Here is a 19,137-nt window from a genome sequence, read left to right on the forward strand (position 1 = left end):
GGATGTCGAGGGATAAACAGGTTTAGGTGAAGAGAAAAAGGGAGGCTTATGGAGGGCTCAAAACAGCAGAAGCCCTAGAGGAGTATAGAATGTGTAGGGGAGTAAATTAGCAGAGCAAAAATGGGGCATAAAGAAACATTTGGCAGGTAAAATGGAGGATAATCCAAAGTTATTTTACAAGTACATGAAGAGTAAGAGGATAACTAGGGAAAGAGTAAGGTCCATTAAGGACCATAGTGGTAATTTGTGCATGGAGCCGGAAGATGTAGGTAGGGTTCTAAATGAATACTTTGTGTCGGTGTTTGCAAGTGAGTGGGATGACGTGGGCATGGAAATCAGGCTGAAGGACTGTTACATAATTAAAGAAATTAGCATAGAAAGGGAGGAGGTTCTAAGTGGTTTGACAGGCTTAAAAGTCGATAAGTCTCCAGGCCCGGATGAAATGTATCCCAGGCTATTGAGGTGAGGCAAGGGAGGAGATAGCCGGAGTGCTGGCCATAAATTTCAATACCTCTCTGCTCACAGGAGAGGTGCCAGAGGACTGCAGGTCAGCCAATGTGATACCGTTATTCAAGAAGGGAGGAAGGGATAAACCAGGGAACTACAGGCCATTCAGTCTAACCTCAGTGTTGGGGAAACTATTGGAAACAATTTTGAGGGACAGAATAAATCTGCACGTGGAGAGGCAGGGATTAATCAAGGACAGTCAGCATGGTTTTAAAGGGAGGTCACGTATGACCAATTTGATTGAATTTTTCGAGGAGGTGACTAGGTGTGTAGATGAGGGCAATACATTTGACGTAGTCTATTTGGACTTAAGCAAGGCTTTTGATAAGGTCCTGCATGGGAGACTGATAACGAACCTAAGAGCCCGTGGGATCCATGGCAAATTGGATCCAGAATTGGCTGAGTGGCAGGAAGCAGAGGGTGATGGTCGAGGGGTGTTTTTGTGATGGATGCCTGCGTCCAATGGGATTCCACAGGGATCGGTGTTGGGTCCCTTGCTATTTATGGTATACATAAATGATTTTGACTTGAATGTAGGGAGCGTTGATCAGTAAGTTCGCGGATGACACGAAAATTGGTGGGGTGGCAAATAGTGAGGAGGATAGCCTTAGATTACAGGAGGATATAGGTGAGCTGGTCAGATGGGCTGATCAGTGGCAAATGAAATTTAATCCGGATAAGTGTGAGGTGATGCACTTGGGTAGGACAAACAAGGCGCGGGAATACATGATGAATGGTAGGATCCTGGGAAGTACCGAGGATCAGAGGGACCTTGTGTGCATGTCCACCGGTCCCTTAAGGTAGTGGGACAGGTAGGTAAGGTGGTTAAGAAGGCATATGGGATACTTGCCTTTATTAGCCGAGGCATAGAATATAAAAGCAGGGAGTTTATGCTGGACTGTATAAAACGCTGGTTGGGCCACAGCTAGAGTATTGCGTGCAGGTCTGGAATCCACATTATAGGAAGGATGTGATTGCACTGGAGAGAGTGCAGAGGAGATTTACCAGGATGTTGCCTGGACTGGAGAGTTTCAGTTATGAGGAGAGATTGGATAGACTGGAGTTATTTTCCCTGGAGCAGAGGAGATTGAGGGGGGACATGATTGAGGTGTATAAAATTATGAGGGGCATAGATAGGGTAAACAGGAAGGAACTTTTCCCCTTGATGGAGGGGGTCAGTCACTAGGGGGCATGGATTTAAGGTAAGGGGCAGGAGGTTTAGAGGGGATTTGAGGAAGAATTTTTTCAGCCAGAAGGTGGTGGGAATCTGGAACTCACTGCCTGAAAGGGTGGTAGAGGCAGAAACCCTCATAACATTTAAGAAGTATTTGGATGTGCATTTGCGATTCCATGGCATACAAGGCTATGGGTTTAGTGCTGTAAAATGGGATTAAAATAGTTAGGTTCTTGTTTGACCGGTGCAGACTCGATGGGCTGAAGGGCCTTTTTCTGTGCTGTGGACCTCTGACTCTATGACTATGACTGACTTTGGGACAGCACTTTTAGTGAATCCTGTTTTTTTTTTCATCGAACCCTCGCATGAGAGTTGTTACAATACTTGATAATAGATGGAAATTTAGCATTCCAGTCAGATCCAACAGAGCCTATAACAACTCTTGATCCTAAAAATAAGCTATTTTAGACTGTTCTAGTGCTTACTTTGATTTTTGTACCCCACAGTTAATGAGTTTCATGTGGTGGTGTGGTAAATTTAAATACCATTCCTTTATGGCATTTGGGAAAGAGAGCAAATAAAATTTATGTTGAAGGATAAAAAATCAGAAAAATGCTGGACATATGAAGCAGATGAGGCAGCATCACTGAGAAAGGAAAAGCCTTGCCTTGTTTTACAGATGCGTGCTGACCTGAATATTACCAGCAAGTTTTTTTTCCTTTTTATGCTGAAAGGAAAATTGTCCAAGTTGAGATATTATAAAATTATACAGATAAATGTTACTTCTAAAGTTATTGGTCTGTTACCATTAAATATTGTGCAAATGAAGTCACATAATTCAAGAGGCATAAAGACCTGAATACTTAACCTAATTAGATATATGTTTTATGTTAGCACGAACAGACAGGCCAGACATATATATTGCCATTTGGAAAGTTCAGAGATTCTTCTTGTAATTAAACAAATAAATCCTTGAAGTTAAGCATGCCCATTGATTCAAGCACAAAATATCATATTTGGCTGGTGCTTATTATGTAATTTTTAAGACTAAAAATGTTGCTTGATTTTGCTTATCCTTTAAAAGGTAATATCTTTGTATGCATTAAAATTTAATATTGTTTAACATTACCTTTTCAACAACAACTTGAATTTATATAATGTTATATAATTTATAATATATAATACCTCCAATGCAGAAAAAAAAAGCCCTAAGACGCTTCACAATGATGTGATCAGACAAAAATGGATGCTATGCCAAAAGGATGATCACCAGAATTTGGTCAAAGAGATGAGTTTTAAGTGGAGTCTTAAAGGTGAAGAGTAAGTGAGAGAGGTACAGACTAGCGAAATAATTTAACGTGTGAAGTACAGAGCTGAGTACAAGGTACATAACTGTAACTTGTTTGAAAAAAATCTTAAAAAAAAAACAATTTGCATACACTTTTTGTTACAGCTGGGACAGAAATGTCCAGATGTCTTGGATGTCCACTTTGGTCAATGTTACAAGATCACGGATGAAGGCATGATAGCATTGGCACAGGGCTGCCCGAGGCTACAGAGAATCTACATGCAAGAAAACAAACTGGTATGTCAAAATTTAAAGATTGGTGAATTGAACTGCTTTCAAATCTTATGTTAAATCTGATGGCCAATATTTTGATACAGCGTTGCTGTTTAAGGAGTAACTTTTTCTTGAGTAAAATGCTTGTAGTTATGACTGATTTTGTTCATGTGCATTCTGCACTGAGCTGGAGTTTTATTTTTTTGCAAAAATATTGTTTGTGAAAGAAAAGTTTCTGACTTAATTCATCAGTTGTGCAGATGTTGTGTTATTAGGAAGCCACGTACAGAAGCTCAAACTTGTTTGTGTGTAATTTCTAGACAGGCAGCTTTTTGGGAGTTGCAGGCAAATGAAGAACTAATTTGGACATTGTTCAGATCTTTAAATTCTGTTCTATTGACATTCGTGGTCTTTTATTCAGAACAGGAAATAGAATCTCTGTTTTATAGTTAGAAACATATCTTCAAGTTGTTTACTTACATATTTTATAATGACTGACTTTTTGCTATTGCTTAATGGCTCTTTTGATAATTAGATGGTTAACTGCTCAATAACTAAATATCTTTCTTTTCAATTTAAATATCCATTTCAAACATTGACTTTCAGTTAAAGAAAAGTAGAAGCAATCTGAAGTTGCTAAATAGGGTTTGGTAAGTTGAAACCTGAAATGTGTTGCAGATGATAAACAATGTGAAATATCATACATTTTGGACGAACAAGATATTGTCCACACTGTGCTTTATTTATAGAGATTATGGTGATATATTGTATTAATGAAGGATTTACTCAGCAGTGAGGACAACTTGGAGTGGGGAAATTAAAGAGATAAGGGTGCTCAGAACAAAGTCACTTGAAGGAACAGAAGTCCTCTTCATGTGATGGAAACCTGATTATTATTCTGATGCCTGTTGGGAACATGAAGCATAATACATAATCGGGAGTGTGATATTGATTTTTACTTTACTAGTGTGGTTACATGGGCCATTCTTTTGAGGAAAATAAACAGCCATATCACACTTTCTAATTTTTGATATTATGTATGACATTTATAGCAAAATCAATCTTCAATGGTTCCATGCTGTAGAAGTAGAAGGAATTTATGGTTAAGATACCGTCACTCCAATATCTGTCTGTGAATAATTCCTTGCAGGAATAAAAATTGCTTTGTTCTGGAACGTATGAAATCTGATTCAATCCTTTTCTGCACTGAGAGTTTGTTATATCTAATGAAATTTCGGTTAATTCCTCTTCTAAATTCCATTTTCATTGCTGACAAAACATGTTTCCATTGAGTTGAAATACAAGCAGTTTATTTTTACAGAATTCCTTGTTGGGTGTTGCTGGTAAAGCTGGCATTTCATGCCCATCCCCAGTTGACCTGAGAAGGTCGTGGTGGGCCTTGTCCTTGAACCACTGATAGAATCAGCTGTATTTGTATTAAAAAGCTATCAGCTGGCCATATGTTGATACGTCAACTCTAATTAGCTGTACTATTGTACTGTATTATGAACTGGAGGTTGGAACTTCAGCATACTTGTGTACTTGTTATGGTTGTTCATTTAAACTGTGACAGTTCGTCAGATTGAAGGAAAATGTAAGGTCCAGTAAATTAGAGTTAAACCTATTTTTTAAACCCAGAAATGGCTCTGGTCGTTCTGTTGGTATACTGCAGTTGTCATGCAACCACTTTCCCTGTTTGCCACAGAGAGCAGTTCACCAATGGGCAGCTTCAATGTAGAGCAATATCTTTACTTGTCTCCATCACGTAGAAAAAGGGAAGAGGTTCTTAGTGGTCTGGCAGGCTTAAAAGTAGATAAATCTCCAGGCCCGGATGAAATGTATCCCAGGCTATTGAGTGAGGCAAGGGAGGAGATGGTAGGGGCGCTGGCAATAAATTTCAATAGCTCTCTGGCCATAGGAGAGGTGCCAGAGGACTGAAGGTTAGCCAGTGTGGTACTGTTATTCAAGAAGGGAGGAAGGGATAAACCAGGGAACTACAGGCCAGTCAGTCTAACCTCAGTGTTGGGGAAACTATTGGAAGCAATCCTGAGGGACAGAATAAATCTACACTTGGAGAGGCAGGGATTAATCAAGGACAGTCAGCATGGTTTTCTTAAGGGGAGGTCATGTGTGACCAATTTGATTGAGTTTTTTGAAGAGGTGACCAGGTGTGTAGATGAGGGCAATGCATTTGACGTAGTCTACTTGGACTTCAGCAAGGCTTTTGATAAGGTCCTGCATGGGAGACTGATAACAATAGTAAGAGCCCATGAGATCTAAGGCAAATTGGATCCAGAATTGGCTAAGTGGCAGGAAGCAGAGGGTGATGGTCGAGGGGTGTTTTTGTGATGGATGCCTGTGTCCAATGGAGTTCCACAGGGATCGGTGTTGGGCCTCTTGCTATTTGTGGTATATATAAACAACTAAGACTTGAATGTAGGAGGTTTGATCAGTAAGTTCGCGGATGACACGAAAATTGGTGGGTTGGTAAATAGTGAGGAGGATAGCCTTAGATTACAGGAGGATATAGGCGGGCTGGTCAGATGGGCTGATCAGTGGCAAATGTAATATAATCCGGATAAGTGTGAGGTGATGCACTTGGGCAGGACAAACAAGACGCAGGAATGCTCGACGAATGGCAGGACCCTGGGAACTACCTAGGATCAGAGGGACCTTGGTGTGCATGTCCACCGGTCCCTTAAGGTAGCGGGACAGGTAGATAAGGTGGTTAAGAAGGCATATGGGATACTTGCCTTTATTAGTTGAGGCATACAGTATAAGAGCAGGGAGGTTATGCTGGAACTGTATAAAATGCTGGTTGGGCCACAGCTAGAGTATTGCGTGCAGTTCTGGAATCCGCATTATATGAAGGATGTGATTGCACTAGAGAGAGTGCAGAGGAGATTTACCAGGATGTTGCCTGGGCTGGAGAGTTTTAGTTAGGAGGAGAGATTGGATAGACTGAAGTTTTTCTCTGGAGCAGAGGAGATTGAGGGGGACATGACTGAGGTGTATAAAATTATGAGGGGCATTGATAGGGTAGACAGGAAGGAACTTTTCCCCTTGGTGGAGGGGTCAATAACCAGGGGACATGGATTTAAGGTAAGGGGCAGGAGGTTTAGAGGGAGAATTTTTTCAGCCAGAGGGTGATGGGAATCTGGAACTCACTGCCTGAAAGGATGGTAGAGGCAGAAACCCTCAAAACATTTAAGAGGTATTTGGTTGTGCACTTGCAATGCCATGGCATACAAGGCTATGGGCCTACTGCTGGAAAATGGGATTTAAATAGTTAGGTACTTGTTTGACCGGTGCAGACTTGATAGGCTGAAGAGCCTTTTTCTGTGCTGTGGATCTCTATGACTAAAGTTAAGAACAATGGGTTTAAAGGTGAAAGAGGAAAAACATATTTAAGGAAAGATTGAAAGCGAGAGGTGTGGCCATGTGGTATCCTGAAGAGTGTGCTGTGTGAGGATAAATCTGTGAAGGAAGCAGCTTCTCGCCACTGCCTAGAAGTGTTTGTTCCAGAAAGCAAGGTTTTGATACAAGCCTTGGATTTCCATTATCGAGTGAGGGGGAGAGAGAAGCCTGTGAAATACCTCCCCGATAACAACAGTGGGTGCCTTGTGGTAATATTACTGGAATTTATATGGATTAAGAATGTATGGGTAATGTTGCATAGATAAGCATGTTTATTTGTGAGTCCATCTAAGTGGAAATCTTTTGGGAAACGTTATTCAACTAAACCTAACTGTGTAACTGTAATCTTGTGTGTTTAAGTTTTTTTTCTTTTGTTTTAAATAAATGTTTTAATTGTTAAAATCTCCAAAGTGGGAGTGGAATCTTTACTTCTGACTTCAGTCCACATACCTTCTCAGAAAAAATACAAATTGCAAATCGTTGTGATTGCTTGACCAAGTTTCCCTTTGGGATTTAGTCAGTCTGGCAATTACCATCTGCCATATCATAACACAGTTATTGATAAATGTTGATTTATTTTGGCTTTGTTTGTGATAGCCGTTGTAGGCATTCAATGAAGTATTTTATTTTTTTCCTTAAAAAATACTTTTGTTGATTAAACCTGAAGTTTTTCTGATCATGGATATTGGGCTGTATTTTGCTCCAAGTGTAAACTATTTTTGTTCACATGTGATTTCACCTAATTTCTGACTCAGATTCAAGAAAAAAAGAAAATCAGAAGGCATATGTGAAATAAGTTTTGTTTTAACATTTTTAATTTCCTAATCCCATTTTAAAAATGAACAGGAGGAATGTGTTCACAAGTTAAATTTGTGGCACAAGTCAGACAAACCCATCATAAGAACATAAGGAAGAGGAGCAGGAGTAGGCCATACAACCCAGTGAGCCTACTCCGCCATTCAATAAGATTATGGTTGAACTTCTACAGCAACTCCACTTTTCCATCCAATCTCCGTATCACTTTTGGTGCCCAACAATCTAGAGTATATTCATTGACTGAGCATCCACAGCCCATGTGGCAAAAGAATTCCAAACGTTCACAACCCTTTGAGTGAAGATTTTTTTCTAATTTTAGCCCTAAATGACTGATCCTTCATCCTGAGACTATGATCCCTGCTTCTAGACTCTCCAACCAAGGCAAAGAGCTAATTGGCATCGATTTGGTTAAGCCTGCTTAGAATCTTGTATGTTTAAGTGAGATCGCCTCTCATTCTTCTAAAACCAAATGGTTATAGGCCTGTTCTATTCAACCTCTCCAATAGGACAGCCCTCTCATCCCAAAAATCAATCTAGTCAGTCTTCTTTGTATTTCCTTTGTATTAGGTAAAGAGACCAATACTGTTCACAGTTCTCCAGGTGTTGTGCTTCCAAAGCTCTATATAATTGCAATGAAACTTCCTTACTCTTATACTCTAACTTTCCTGGTTGCTTGCTGTACCAGAACTCAGTTTTGGCAATAAAATTAAGACCCTACTTATTTTTAAAATTAAACAATATTTGGACAAGTTTCTTTAAATAGAAATATTGAATGATCATTGGGATGTTTCTTCACCAGTAGTAGCACTGCTGCCATTTTGTGTAGTATTAGCTCATGATGGTAATGCCAGCTTTTTCTAACTCCTGCTTTATGTTTTGTAGACCACTGCTTGTGTATTGAATATTTATTGGTAACACAATTTTACTTCAGCGTTTTAATTTTTATTAGTAATAAAATATTTGGTTTAATAGGTTTAATGGGAGCTTCTCTCATGGGCGAGTGAGCTTATAATGCAAGTACTTTTTTACATGCAGGTCAGGCAGGCTCCAAGCCTTCTGACAGAATTAACAGATTTCAGGTGTGGAAGGTGTTACAGGCATTGCAAATGCAAAAGAGGAGCTTGTTCAGGGTTCCTACTCCCGATTGCTATCCAGACATGCCTTCTGTTGCTATGTGGATATTAGACAACCTGGGGCTTGGTTGTGAAGAGCCCTGCAGTCAAATAATCTGCAGACACTTGCTATCAAGGATAATAACTGGTGAGTATCAATTTGGCTATGTACCAGAGGGTGATGAGTTCCAGTGGAACTGTACTTGAGCTTGTTTCAGAGTGGAGGGGTGGGGTTTCAAAATATTGGATGAGAAACAGTTGAGACATTAGTTTAATGTCCTTTTTGTAGTTATTCACAAAAGGCATTTTTTTCCATTGACATACCAAATGTTCAGGGTAATTTTGAACTTATTCACATGGGTTTTATATAAAAAGTATTCCATGCAAAGCATCACACAAAGCAAAATTGTTTAGTGTGGGATTATTTCTCAAATTTCATATAATCTGATTTCCTACCATTTGATAGTTTTCTTTCCTTTAAGTGATCATTTTACATTTCATCACTTCCCATGTAACAGATCGTAAGGACCAAATGGTTGCATATTTCTACCAGTTTCAATTTAATTAATATTTCCAAGTCTGCCAATTATCCAATTCTCTATTTTTCCCCTCCCTTTCAGTGAGCAGCACATGGCTTCCTCTTAGCATCTCTCTTCTCTCATCAATCGGTGGAAAATTGGAAGCACACACCTGGTGTATTACTTAATAACATTTGATAATGCACAATGGCATTTTCTGCTGCTGGGGTGATGGTGGGCATTAAATCAGTGAGAAATAAATTACTTTTTGTTCAATTATCTGAAAGTTGAAAAACAGAAGAAATATGAAGTTATAGGAATGTCTTAAATCGATGCAGGAACAAAAATCACAAATATTCCACTGATAGTAGTGGCTTTCAGAGTTGAGGCAATGTATGAGAAGCTCAGTGTTGCATTTTACTTGTTCCTTGGATATTTGTTCAGCATATATCGCTGGTAGTCTTCCATGGAATTCAAAGTCCTCTGCCTCTGCTGTTCTTGTGCAGCAAATCATTGTGAGAGAAGCAAGTTATGGCAAACAAGCTGTGCAGATTAAATCAGAATATGTCCTTTCTGTGCTCAGCACCAATGCGCAGGTTCTTTTGAAGAAATTATTTGCTCATTTCAAGATTTAACAAGCGTCAGAACTTTTTGATTAAATATACCGACTTAAGATATAGTGGGCAAATTTCAATAGCACCATTGGAGCTTTTATTTTTCTCTTCTTGGCCTCCACCTCTCGCTGACTTATCCAGCTTCACCTGGTTCCCCCCCACCCCCGCCCCCCAACCCTAAACAGTATAAATTTCCTCACATTTCTACTTCTCTTCAGTTCTGAAGAAGTTTATGCGGACTCAAAAGGTTTACTCTGTTTCTCTCTCCACAGATGGTGTCAGACTTGCTGAGTTTTTCCAGCATTTTCTGTTTCTGTTTTTATTTATCATTTATTATTTTTGATTCATTTTGAGTAAGGTGATTCTGCAAGCAAACAGGTAGATGTATTTGAGCAAATGGTTTGCACCAATTTTATCTTACCTAAAAACAAAAATGTTGAAACCATTCATCGGGCCAGGGAACATCAATGGAGAGGGAAACAAAGTTAACATTTTAGGGTTGATAACCTTTCATATTTTGATGAAAGGTCATGAACTTGAAACATTAACCTTATTTCTCTCTCCACAGATGCTGCCTGACCTGTTGAATAATTTACATGTTTCTGATTTCATTTAAAATTTCGAGCATCTACAATATTTTGTCGTTTCATGAATTTGATTGATTCTCAGTTTATAATCACTTGAATAGTACCAAATGGGATTAGAAGTCTTCTGTTTTTCAACAATGAAATTTCAGACAGTTTTGTAAAATAATAGGACAGTGAAGGATGAGGCCATGGATCTGCTCAAGTTAGTGATTGAAGTACAGACAATGTCAGCTTTTAATAGGTTAGATAAATAGTTGAAGAAAAAGAAACAATTTGCAATTATGTAGCATATGTCGTGGCATCATGTTGTCCCAAAGCCTTCCACTCTTGCCTCTGAGTCGGAAGGTTGTGGTTTCAAGCCCCATTCCAGAGAAGTGAGCACAGAGTCTTGGCTGTCGCTTCAGTGCATTTTTGAGGGAGTGCTGCAATGATAAGGCATTAAAATAAGAGGTAGTCTACCATATTTTTCCTGCTGTGGGAACTGTATAATAGTTCCCACAGCGTCGTCCAAAGAACAGTGAAGGAGTTCTCCTGTGTTCTGGCCAATACTTATCCCTCAGCTAACATGACTAAAACAAATTGGCCCTGATCTTCTGAGCATTGGCAATGATCGTCAGATTGCCGTTACAATTATAAATTTACCTCGCTCGACGCTGCTGCACATGTCTACTGGGACCTTACGAACCCAGCTTTCCCAGAAATGTGGAGTGCAGCGTACCTTGGAGAGCTCTGTTGAAATGGACTAGAACCGGGGCAGACATGACACACCCCCTTTTTATGGCACTAGCTGCTGTATGGTAAGTTTAAAGGTTCACTTTGAGCATTAGTGGATGGGTGAGTGGGAGGGTGAGGTGGCAATTGAATCGGGGGGGATAGTTGGATTGGGTCAGGTGTACTCTGGTCAGAGGGGTCATTGGAGCGTCAGTTGTGTAGTTACTCATATGTTAGAGGAGCTTTTAACCTGTCTACCATTTCCTGGGTAACTATCCAGTAATGTACTGCAGACCTGTCCCAAGTCTTTGACTCTGGACCAGAGTTGGAGACATTCGCAGAAGGTCCTGGGGAGCAGGGGAATTTCCCATCAGAAGTTGAAACTTCCCGGGTGGTTCCTACAGAGATCCGCACAGCGGGACCTTCACAGGGTACCAATGCACATCCTCAGTTGTACCTGATGGTCTGGGAACCGGAAGATTTGGGCCATCATCTGAACATTTTGTCATTGCTGTTTGTGAGATGTTATATACAAATTGGCTGCTGTGTTCTCCAACGTTGCAATTGTAATTTAAAAAGTACTTTATTGGCTCTGAGGTGCTTTGGCACATCTTGAGATTATGAAAGCTGCTTTCTAAATGCAAGTTCTATCTTTTATTCAGTGACTGTTGTTGGAAGCCATAACTACTGTTTTAAATGTTGTTCATGGAATAGTGAAGATAATTTTTCATGTTTAACCATTTTTTATTGGGTAAATCAGTTTAAGAAAAGCTGGCTTCTTGGAGTGGACAGTTGTTGGAGTATATGTCTTTTCGTGAGAAAAATTGACGTAGCTGTTAAAAATATGACTGTTGATTGGAGATTTTGGATATGGGTTAGTGATTTTGATCTTGGGTTAACCTGAAAGCTGATGTTTGTCAGTGGATAATGTTGCAGATGGAAGACTATAATCACCATCTGTGCGTTTTTTATCCTGACAGTAAAGCAAAAAAAACTTATGAACCAGAAGAGGGAGCATAAGTATCAGCAAAGTTTAACAGTAAGCTACCAATGAGTGTTTAGAAGCTAACGACATGATAGCTTAAAATTGAGTTTGGCAGACTAAGTTAATATTACTGTATGTATGAGATTCTTAGAAGAATGATTTATGACTTCAATTAACTTAACAGCAACTTAAATCTGCAGTTACAAAATTTTAAAATGTTAGGTTATACCATATAGAATTTTCTTTATTCATTCACAGGATGTCTGCATTGTTGACAAGGTCAGCATTTATTGCCCATTCCTAACTGCCCTTGAGAAGATAGTGGTGAACCTCTTTTCATTACTTGAACTGTATGTGTCCCTTTGCATTTTGTGATGCATTTGGCAATGAAAGATGTTTGGGGGCAGATTCTGGAGTCCACCAGGGATGATGCTCAAGAGTCCCATTCTCATTGTGTTCAGTGTCCCAAGATGACGTGCCATTGGCAGTGCAATTTGAACTGCTCTGTGCTACACTATATAGATACTGGCCTGAGCTTAGTATATGCTCTACAATATGAGCCAAAAACTGTTTTGAAGGATAATTACATCTCTATTTGACTGATTTTGGAATTTTCTGCATCAGAAGGTGGTGGAGGCGGGGTCATTGAATATTTTTAAGGCAGAGATAGATAGATAGATTCTTGTTAGGCAAGGAAATCAAAGGTTAGATGGGAATGTGGAAATTGAAATACAAAAATATCAGCCATGATCTTATTGAATGGTGGAGTAAGCGTGAGGAGCCAAATGGTCGACACCTGTACCTATTTCTTATGTTCTTATGATGTTGACAACCAGTTCTTGTGAATTATGTCAAGAAACACCTTTGTATGTTATTTCACTCGGCATCCTCCAACATATGTGTTATTTTATATGTCCCAACTGTTTCTCTGTATAATTAAAATATGTTCAGTGACAGTGGTGTTGGTTACAGTTCTAATATTAAAGTAATTAAAAAAAACAAGATCAAAAGCACTAAGATATTTCACACCTTGTTAATTTTGCAAAATGTGGGTAAGAGATAAATCTGACAATTAGCTGTTATGTTGGGCATGAAATATTAATTATGAATTTGCATTAGTTAATGACATGGGAATGTTTATTAGTGTATGATCAGATCCTGCCACAAAGTGAAAGTTGCCAGCAATTCCTTTTTACATTCAAGGTCAAAGATTATTGTTTCACTGAGAAACATCTGAAGGCACAACAGGTGGTTGCTTGTATACTTGGAAACATGAAAAATATTACTGCATTAGCTGGACGACGTTCAGCTTTGGACAAGATCCTTTTGACCAGGAGATTGTTGTGTTCCCATTCATGATTAATTCTCAAAGAAGATAACTGTCGAGTCCAATTCTGCTGTGTATGTTGGTTAGAGATTATAGTTTTCTCGTTCTGGGAGACTTGGCCAGCGATGAATGATACTCTGTAGTTTAAGAGCCAATTCTTGAGAAGACAACGTTATGGCAGGTTTACCAACAGTCACTGTCCATATTAATGCATTTTATAATGAATGACTTTCTACTGAATAGCGCAGAGGTAGTTCAAATGGAAATATTAATGTAATTTATATGAATTAAACATTACATCAGTTCAGTCAGAGGCATACTTCCTGTGTTTGAAATGCTGTGTTTTGATTTGCTAATCTGATAAAGATGGTAAATTTGAAAATGCTAGTTAAAAATTATTCTGTATATTTTGTTCAATACAAGTTTGGTCAACACATTTGAGTGCCATATTCTGATCTTGTATTTTTTGTTTTAACTTTAGGGTGTTAAATGTTTAGATTTGTATGTATTATTCATTGGGACTCAAATTTATATCAATAGTGACTCTGTAATTTTCAGAGGTGTAAATCTGCACAGTGAGACTGCCAATATCAAAAGCAGGATGCAATTAATGAAAATCGCTTTAGGATATGTGGCGCAAATTGAACAACTTATTTCTTTATATTAACAAGTATTTATCATTGGAATTAATTAATTGCAATATTTTGAGTGTTAAACCATTTTCTATAGTGGATTGATACAGTTTAGTCTGCGTTGCTGAACTTTGTGTGTGATAGAGGACTGAATCTGCTATGGACTTAATACTTTGTCTAAGTTGCAATCACAGTTGCAACAAAAAAAGGTAATTTCATGTTCTGAGTTTAAGACTTTCCTTGGAACAATTCTGAAAGCGGTAATACTCACTTGTCCTTTCTCCTTACAGGCACTGAGACTTACTGTTGTGTGTAGACTGCATTTTGAGTTTTTAATTCAGTTTTTCAGGCATTGGCAGTTTTTTTCCTTTTGTATTTGTCTCCATAGTTACTGTGGGGCAAAAAACATGAACATTATCTGATGAAATGGATTACACACAGGACAATACAATCGACGTTTATTTGTAAAAACAGACAAATTAATGAGCAGAAGGAAATTCAAGATTGATGGATTACTTCCTTGCATATTTCTAATCTTTGTTTTAAAAGAGTTTAATTTGCATTGCAGTCCTTTTTCAGTGAATTACAGTTGGAAGCTGTTCCATTATGTTTGAAAAAGAAAATGAATATTGTTTCACAGTGGAAGGGAATTATCTGGGCCACTCAAATTAGTTTAGCAGTTGGTTTTGACATGAATTATCTTTTTATTTCAGAAATTGTATATTTTATACATTTTATAAAATGCCCTTCAGTTTTAGAACAGACTTAAATGCCAGGTGACTTTTTAGATTAAAGGCGATGAATTTCTTCTCTATTTGTTGGTTTCCAAACCAACAAACCAGAAGGGTATATGACAAGAACAGACCTTTTCTTTCCAACTTGATTCAGCTCGATTCATTAACTTTACACATGACAGTATTCATTTTTCTGAATTCAATTTTAAATATTTTTTCAAGCAGCATTGTGTCCTCTTCCCACCCAGTAGGGTTGCCAGGAGACAATGGTGTGCTGTATCCTGAGTGATTCTATTTCTGATTTTCCTTTCTCCTTGTGTGAAATTGCTTGGATTCTGTTCAACATATTCCCACATTGTCATGGCTAAGTGCATGAACTCATTGTGTGGGAAACTATAGCAGCAAACCTGTGCCCTTCTCATTCAGGCAAAGCCTGCTGCAGCTTCAACACATCATTGATTCCCATCCAGTTATTTTTCGCTTGCCCTGTTGTTATTGTATAGGGAAAAGTTCCAGATAAAGTTAAGAACATTTATGGCCAGAGTTTATGGAATTGAATTAAGGTTAGGGAATGTATTAGCTGTGAGAGCAAAAATTCTTCTATGTTTCTGTTCCCCTGACACCAGCCAAACTCAGTGCCACAAGACCTTTAATTTAAAAAATGCTGGAGACACTTGGTAGGTCTGGCAACATCTGTGGTGAGAGAAATAGAGTTAACGTTCAGCTAGATGATCTTTCATCTAATTTGGTGAAAGACTATTGAACTGAAACATTAACTCTGTTTTTCTTTCACAAATTTCTGGCATTGGCAAAATTTTACTTTTGTTACAAGTGCTTTATTTTAATTGCCTGTTTGTGCGCATGTCATGTTATATTAAATGTTTCTTCACGCCCCTGAGAAAAACAACACATGAAGCAATATTCACACTTTAGTAAATGCTGCGTAGAACAACCTGGAGGCTGTCCACCCTTAAATTCTTCTTAAGCAAGAACTTTTATCATTGGTAGGTGGAGAATAATAAATCAAGAAGATTTTGTGGAATGTCTACGAGATGACTTTTTGGAGCAGCTTGTGGTGGAGCCCACTAGGGAACAAGCAATTCTAGATTTAGTGATGTGTAATGAGGCAGATTTGATAAGGGAGCTTAAGGTGAAGGAACCCTTAGGAGGAAGTGACCATAAATATGATAGAATTTACCCTGCAATTTGAGAGGAAAAAGCTGGAATCAGATGTAAAGGTATTACACTTGAATAAAGGCAACTACAGAGGCATGAGGGAGGAGCTGGCCAGAATTGACTGGGAGATGAGCCTAGTAGGAAAACACAGCGGAACAGCAATGGCAGGAATTTCTGGGAGTAAATTGGAAGACACAGCAAAAATTCATCCTTAGGAAGAAGAAGCATACTAAAGGGAGAACGAGGCAACCATGGCTGACAAGGGAAGTCAGGGACAGCATAAAAGCTAAAGAGAAAGCATACAATGCGGCGAAGAGCAGTGGGAAACCAGGGGATTGGGAAGCCTACAAAGACCAACAGAGGACAACTAAAAAAGAAATAAGGAGGGAGAAGATTAAATATGAGGGTGAACTAGCCAGTAATATAAAAGAAGATTGCAAGAGATTTTTTAGAAATATGAAAGGTAAGAAAGAGGCAAAAGTGGACATTGGGCCGTTGGAAAATGACGCTGGAGAAGTAGTAGTGGGGAACAAAGAAATGGCGGAGGAACTGAATAGGTACTTTGCGTCAGTCTTCACGGTGGAAGACACGAGTAATATCCCCAAAGTTCAAGAGAGTTGGGGGGCAGAGGTGAGTATAGTGGCCATTACCAAGGAGAAGGTGCTAGGAAAACTGAAAGGTCTGAAGGTGGATAAATCACCTGGACCAGATGGATTACAGCCCAGAGTTCTGAAGGAGATAGCTGAAGAGTTAGTGGAGGTGTTAGTGGTGATCTTTCAGGAATCACTGGAGTCAGGGAGGGTCCCAGAGGACTGGAAAATCGCTAATGTAACCCCCTTGTTTAAGAAGGGAGTGAGGCAAAAGATGGGAAATTACAGGCCGATTAGCCTGACCTCAGTCGTTGGTAAGATTTTAGTGTCCATTATTAAGGATGAGATTTCATAATACTTGGAAGTGCATGGTAAAATCGGGCAAAGTCAGCATGGTTTCATCAAGGGGAGGTCATGCCTGACAAATTTGCTAGAATTCTTTGAGGAAGTAATGAGTAGCTTAGACAAAGGAGAGCCAATGGATGTTATCTACTTGGACTTCCAGAAGGCCTTTGACAAGGTGCAGCAAAGGAGGCTGCTCAGTAAGATAAGAGCCGATGGTGTTAGAGGCAAGGTACTGGCATGGATAGAAGATTGGCTATCTGGCAGGAGGCAGAGAGTGGGGATAAGGGTGTCCTTCTCAGGATGGTGGCCGGTGACTAGTGGAGTCAGGGGTCAGTGTTGGGACCACAACTTTTCACTTTGTACATTAATGCTCGAGATGAAGGAACTGAGGGCTTCCTGGCTAAGTTTGCAGATGATGCAAAGACAGCTGGAGGGACAGGTAGTATTGAGGAGGCGGTGAGGCTGCAGAAGGATTTGGACAGGTTAGGAGAATGGGCAAAGAAGTGGCAGATGGAATACAACGTGGAGAAGTGTGAGGTCATGCACTTTGGTAGGGAGAATAGAGGCATAGACTATTTTCTAAATGGGGAGAGAATTCAGAATTCTGGAGTGCAAAGGGACTTGGGAGTCCTAGTCCAGGATTCTCTTAAGGTTAACTTGCAGGTTGAGTCGGTAGTTAGGAAGGCAAATGCAATGTTGGCATTTATTTCGAGAGGACTAGAATATAAAAGTGCTGCTGAGGCTTTATAAGGCTCTGGTCAGACCACATTTAAAATATTGTGAGCAATTTTGGGCCCCATATCTCAGGAAGGATGTTCTGTCCCTGGAGAGGGTCCAGAGGAGGTTCACGAGAATGATCCCAGGAATGAAAGGCTTGACATATGTGGAACGTATGAGGACTCTGGGTCTATACTCAATGGAGTTTAGAAGGATATGGGGGGATCTGATTGAAACTTACAGAATACTGAAAGGCCTGGATAGAGTGGACGTGGAGAAGATGTTTCCATTAGTAGGAGAGGCTAGGACCCGAGGGCACAGCCTCAGAGTAAAGGGAAGACCTTTTAGAACAGAGATGAGGAGAAACTTCTTTAGCCAGAGAATGGTGAACCTGTGGAATTCATTGCCACTGAAGGCTGTGGAGGCCAGGTCATTGAGTGTATTTAAGACCACGATAGATAGGTTCTTGATTGGTAAGGGGAACAAAGGTTACAGGGAGAAGGCGGGAGAATGGGATTGAGAAACCTATCAGCAATGGGCCAAATGGCCTAATTTCTGCTCCTATGTCTTATGGTCTAAGATACATGACTAACCACTAGGTACAGTGTTCTTAATCCTTGAAACCAGCGTTCTTCTCTGTGCATCAAATTGTCCATCCATATCCTCTTTGGGCACTGATTTAGGGCTTGGCCCTGTGTTTTCTGTGTTTTAAAAAAATGTTATGTTGTATGTTGTTTTGTGTATTAGAGAAACAACTTCTGTTTGACACACCTATTATATGAGATAATAATTACTTTGACTTGCAAAATTAGGACTCCATCCAAGAACAAAGGCAATCTGTATAGGACTAGATATTAATTATTTCTAATTAGATTGCTTAATATATTAAAGTAAACTTAACGCTAAAATGAGAAAACTTCGGATTAATGTTCCCCGTGCAGGGATTTACTTGATGGGACTTGGTAATTGTACAAATGTACAATGTGCTCAATTCTTGCCCCATGCTTGTCTAACATTTAAAATTTACCCAAAGGCTCAGAAAACATTTAACAGCATTTTTTCAAGCACTGATCCTGTTACTTAATTCCAATTGCAGAAATTCCCATTTGTAATGATAGAAACCACTTGTTCTATTATACCATTCTTAGTTCATGGGATAATGCGTTTTCTTTGACTTTATCATACTCTGAGGTGTTTGTAACAGATCGCTCCTTTTAAGCTTGTGCTGCACCTGCTTGTTGGTTTTAATTTGTTTCACTCTGTTGTCTTTGCGATAGCAGTTAACTTTTGTAAATTTCTAAATTCTCCTGCACACTTAAAACTGCTCCTCTTCTCTCCTGCCTTACCTGTGTCTCTGGAGCATCCTATGCTCTTTTATATTGTACTAATATCTATTTTCTGTGGTTTTCATAATCATGTGGTTTGTGGTTTGGATGTTTTCATAATCCCAATAACAGTGTAATGGGCTGCTGCACCAAATGTCATTAACTTGAGCATTTTGTTACAATAGAATGTACATGCTGTCTTTTTGCTCGTAATCAGTATGTTTTGTATGGAAAGAAGTGTTGTTTCTACCCTTGGAGTGTTTATACCAATTAAATAATTCAGCAAGCT

General features: G+C 39.2%; 1 protein-coding gene across 3 annotated transcripts in view; it reads left to right on the top strand.

Annotated features, from left to right (window-relative positions):
- fbxl17 (F-box and leucine-rich repeat protein 17) overlaps window positions 1-19,137 on the top strand; it is an 869,933-nt gene that overhangs the window by 99,992 nt on the left and 750,804 nt on the right. For all 3 annotated transcript variants that reach the window (XM_041185747.1, XM_041185749.1, XM_041185748.1), the window contains exon 6: window positions 3,135-3,266. In XM_041185747.1, coding sequence (XP_041041681.1) covers window positions 3,135-3,266 — 132 coding nt within the window. The remainder of the gene's footprint in view (window positions 1-3,134; window positions 3,267-19,137) is intronic.

This window comes from Carcharodon carcharias, chromosome 4, assembly GCF_017639515.1.
Source record: "Carcharodon carcharias isolate sCarCar2 chromosome 4, sCarCar2.pri, whole genome shotgun sequence".
Lineage (NCBI taxonomy): Eukaryota > Metazoa > Chordata > Chondrichthyes > Lamniformes > Lamnidae > Carcharodon > Carcharodon carcharias.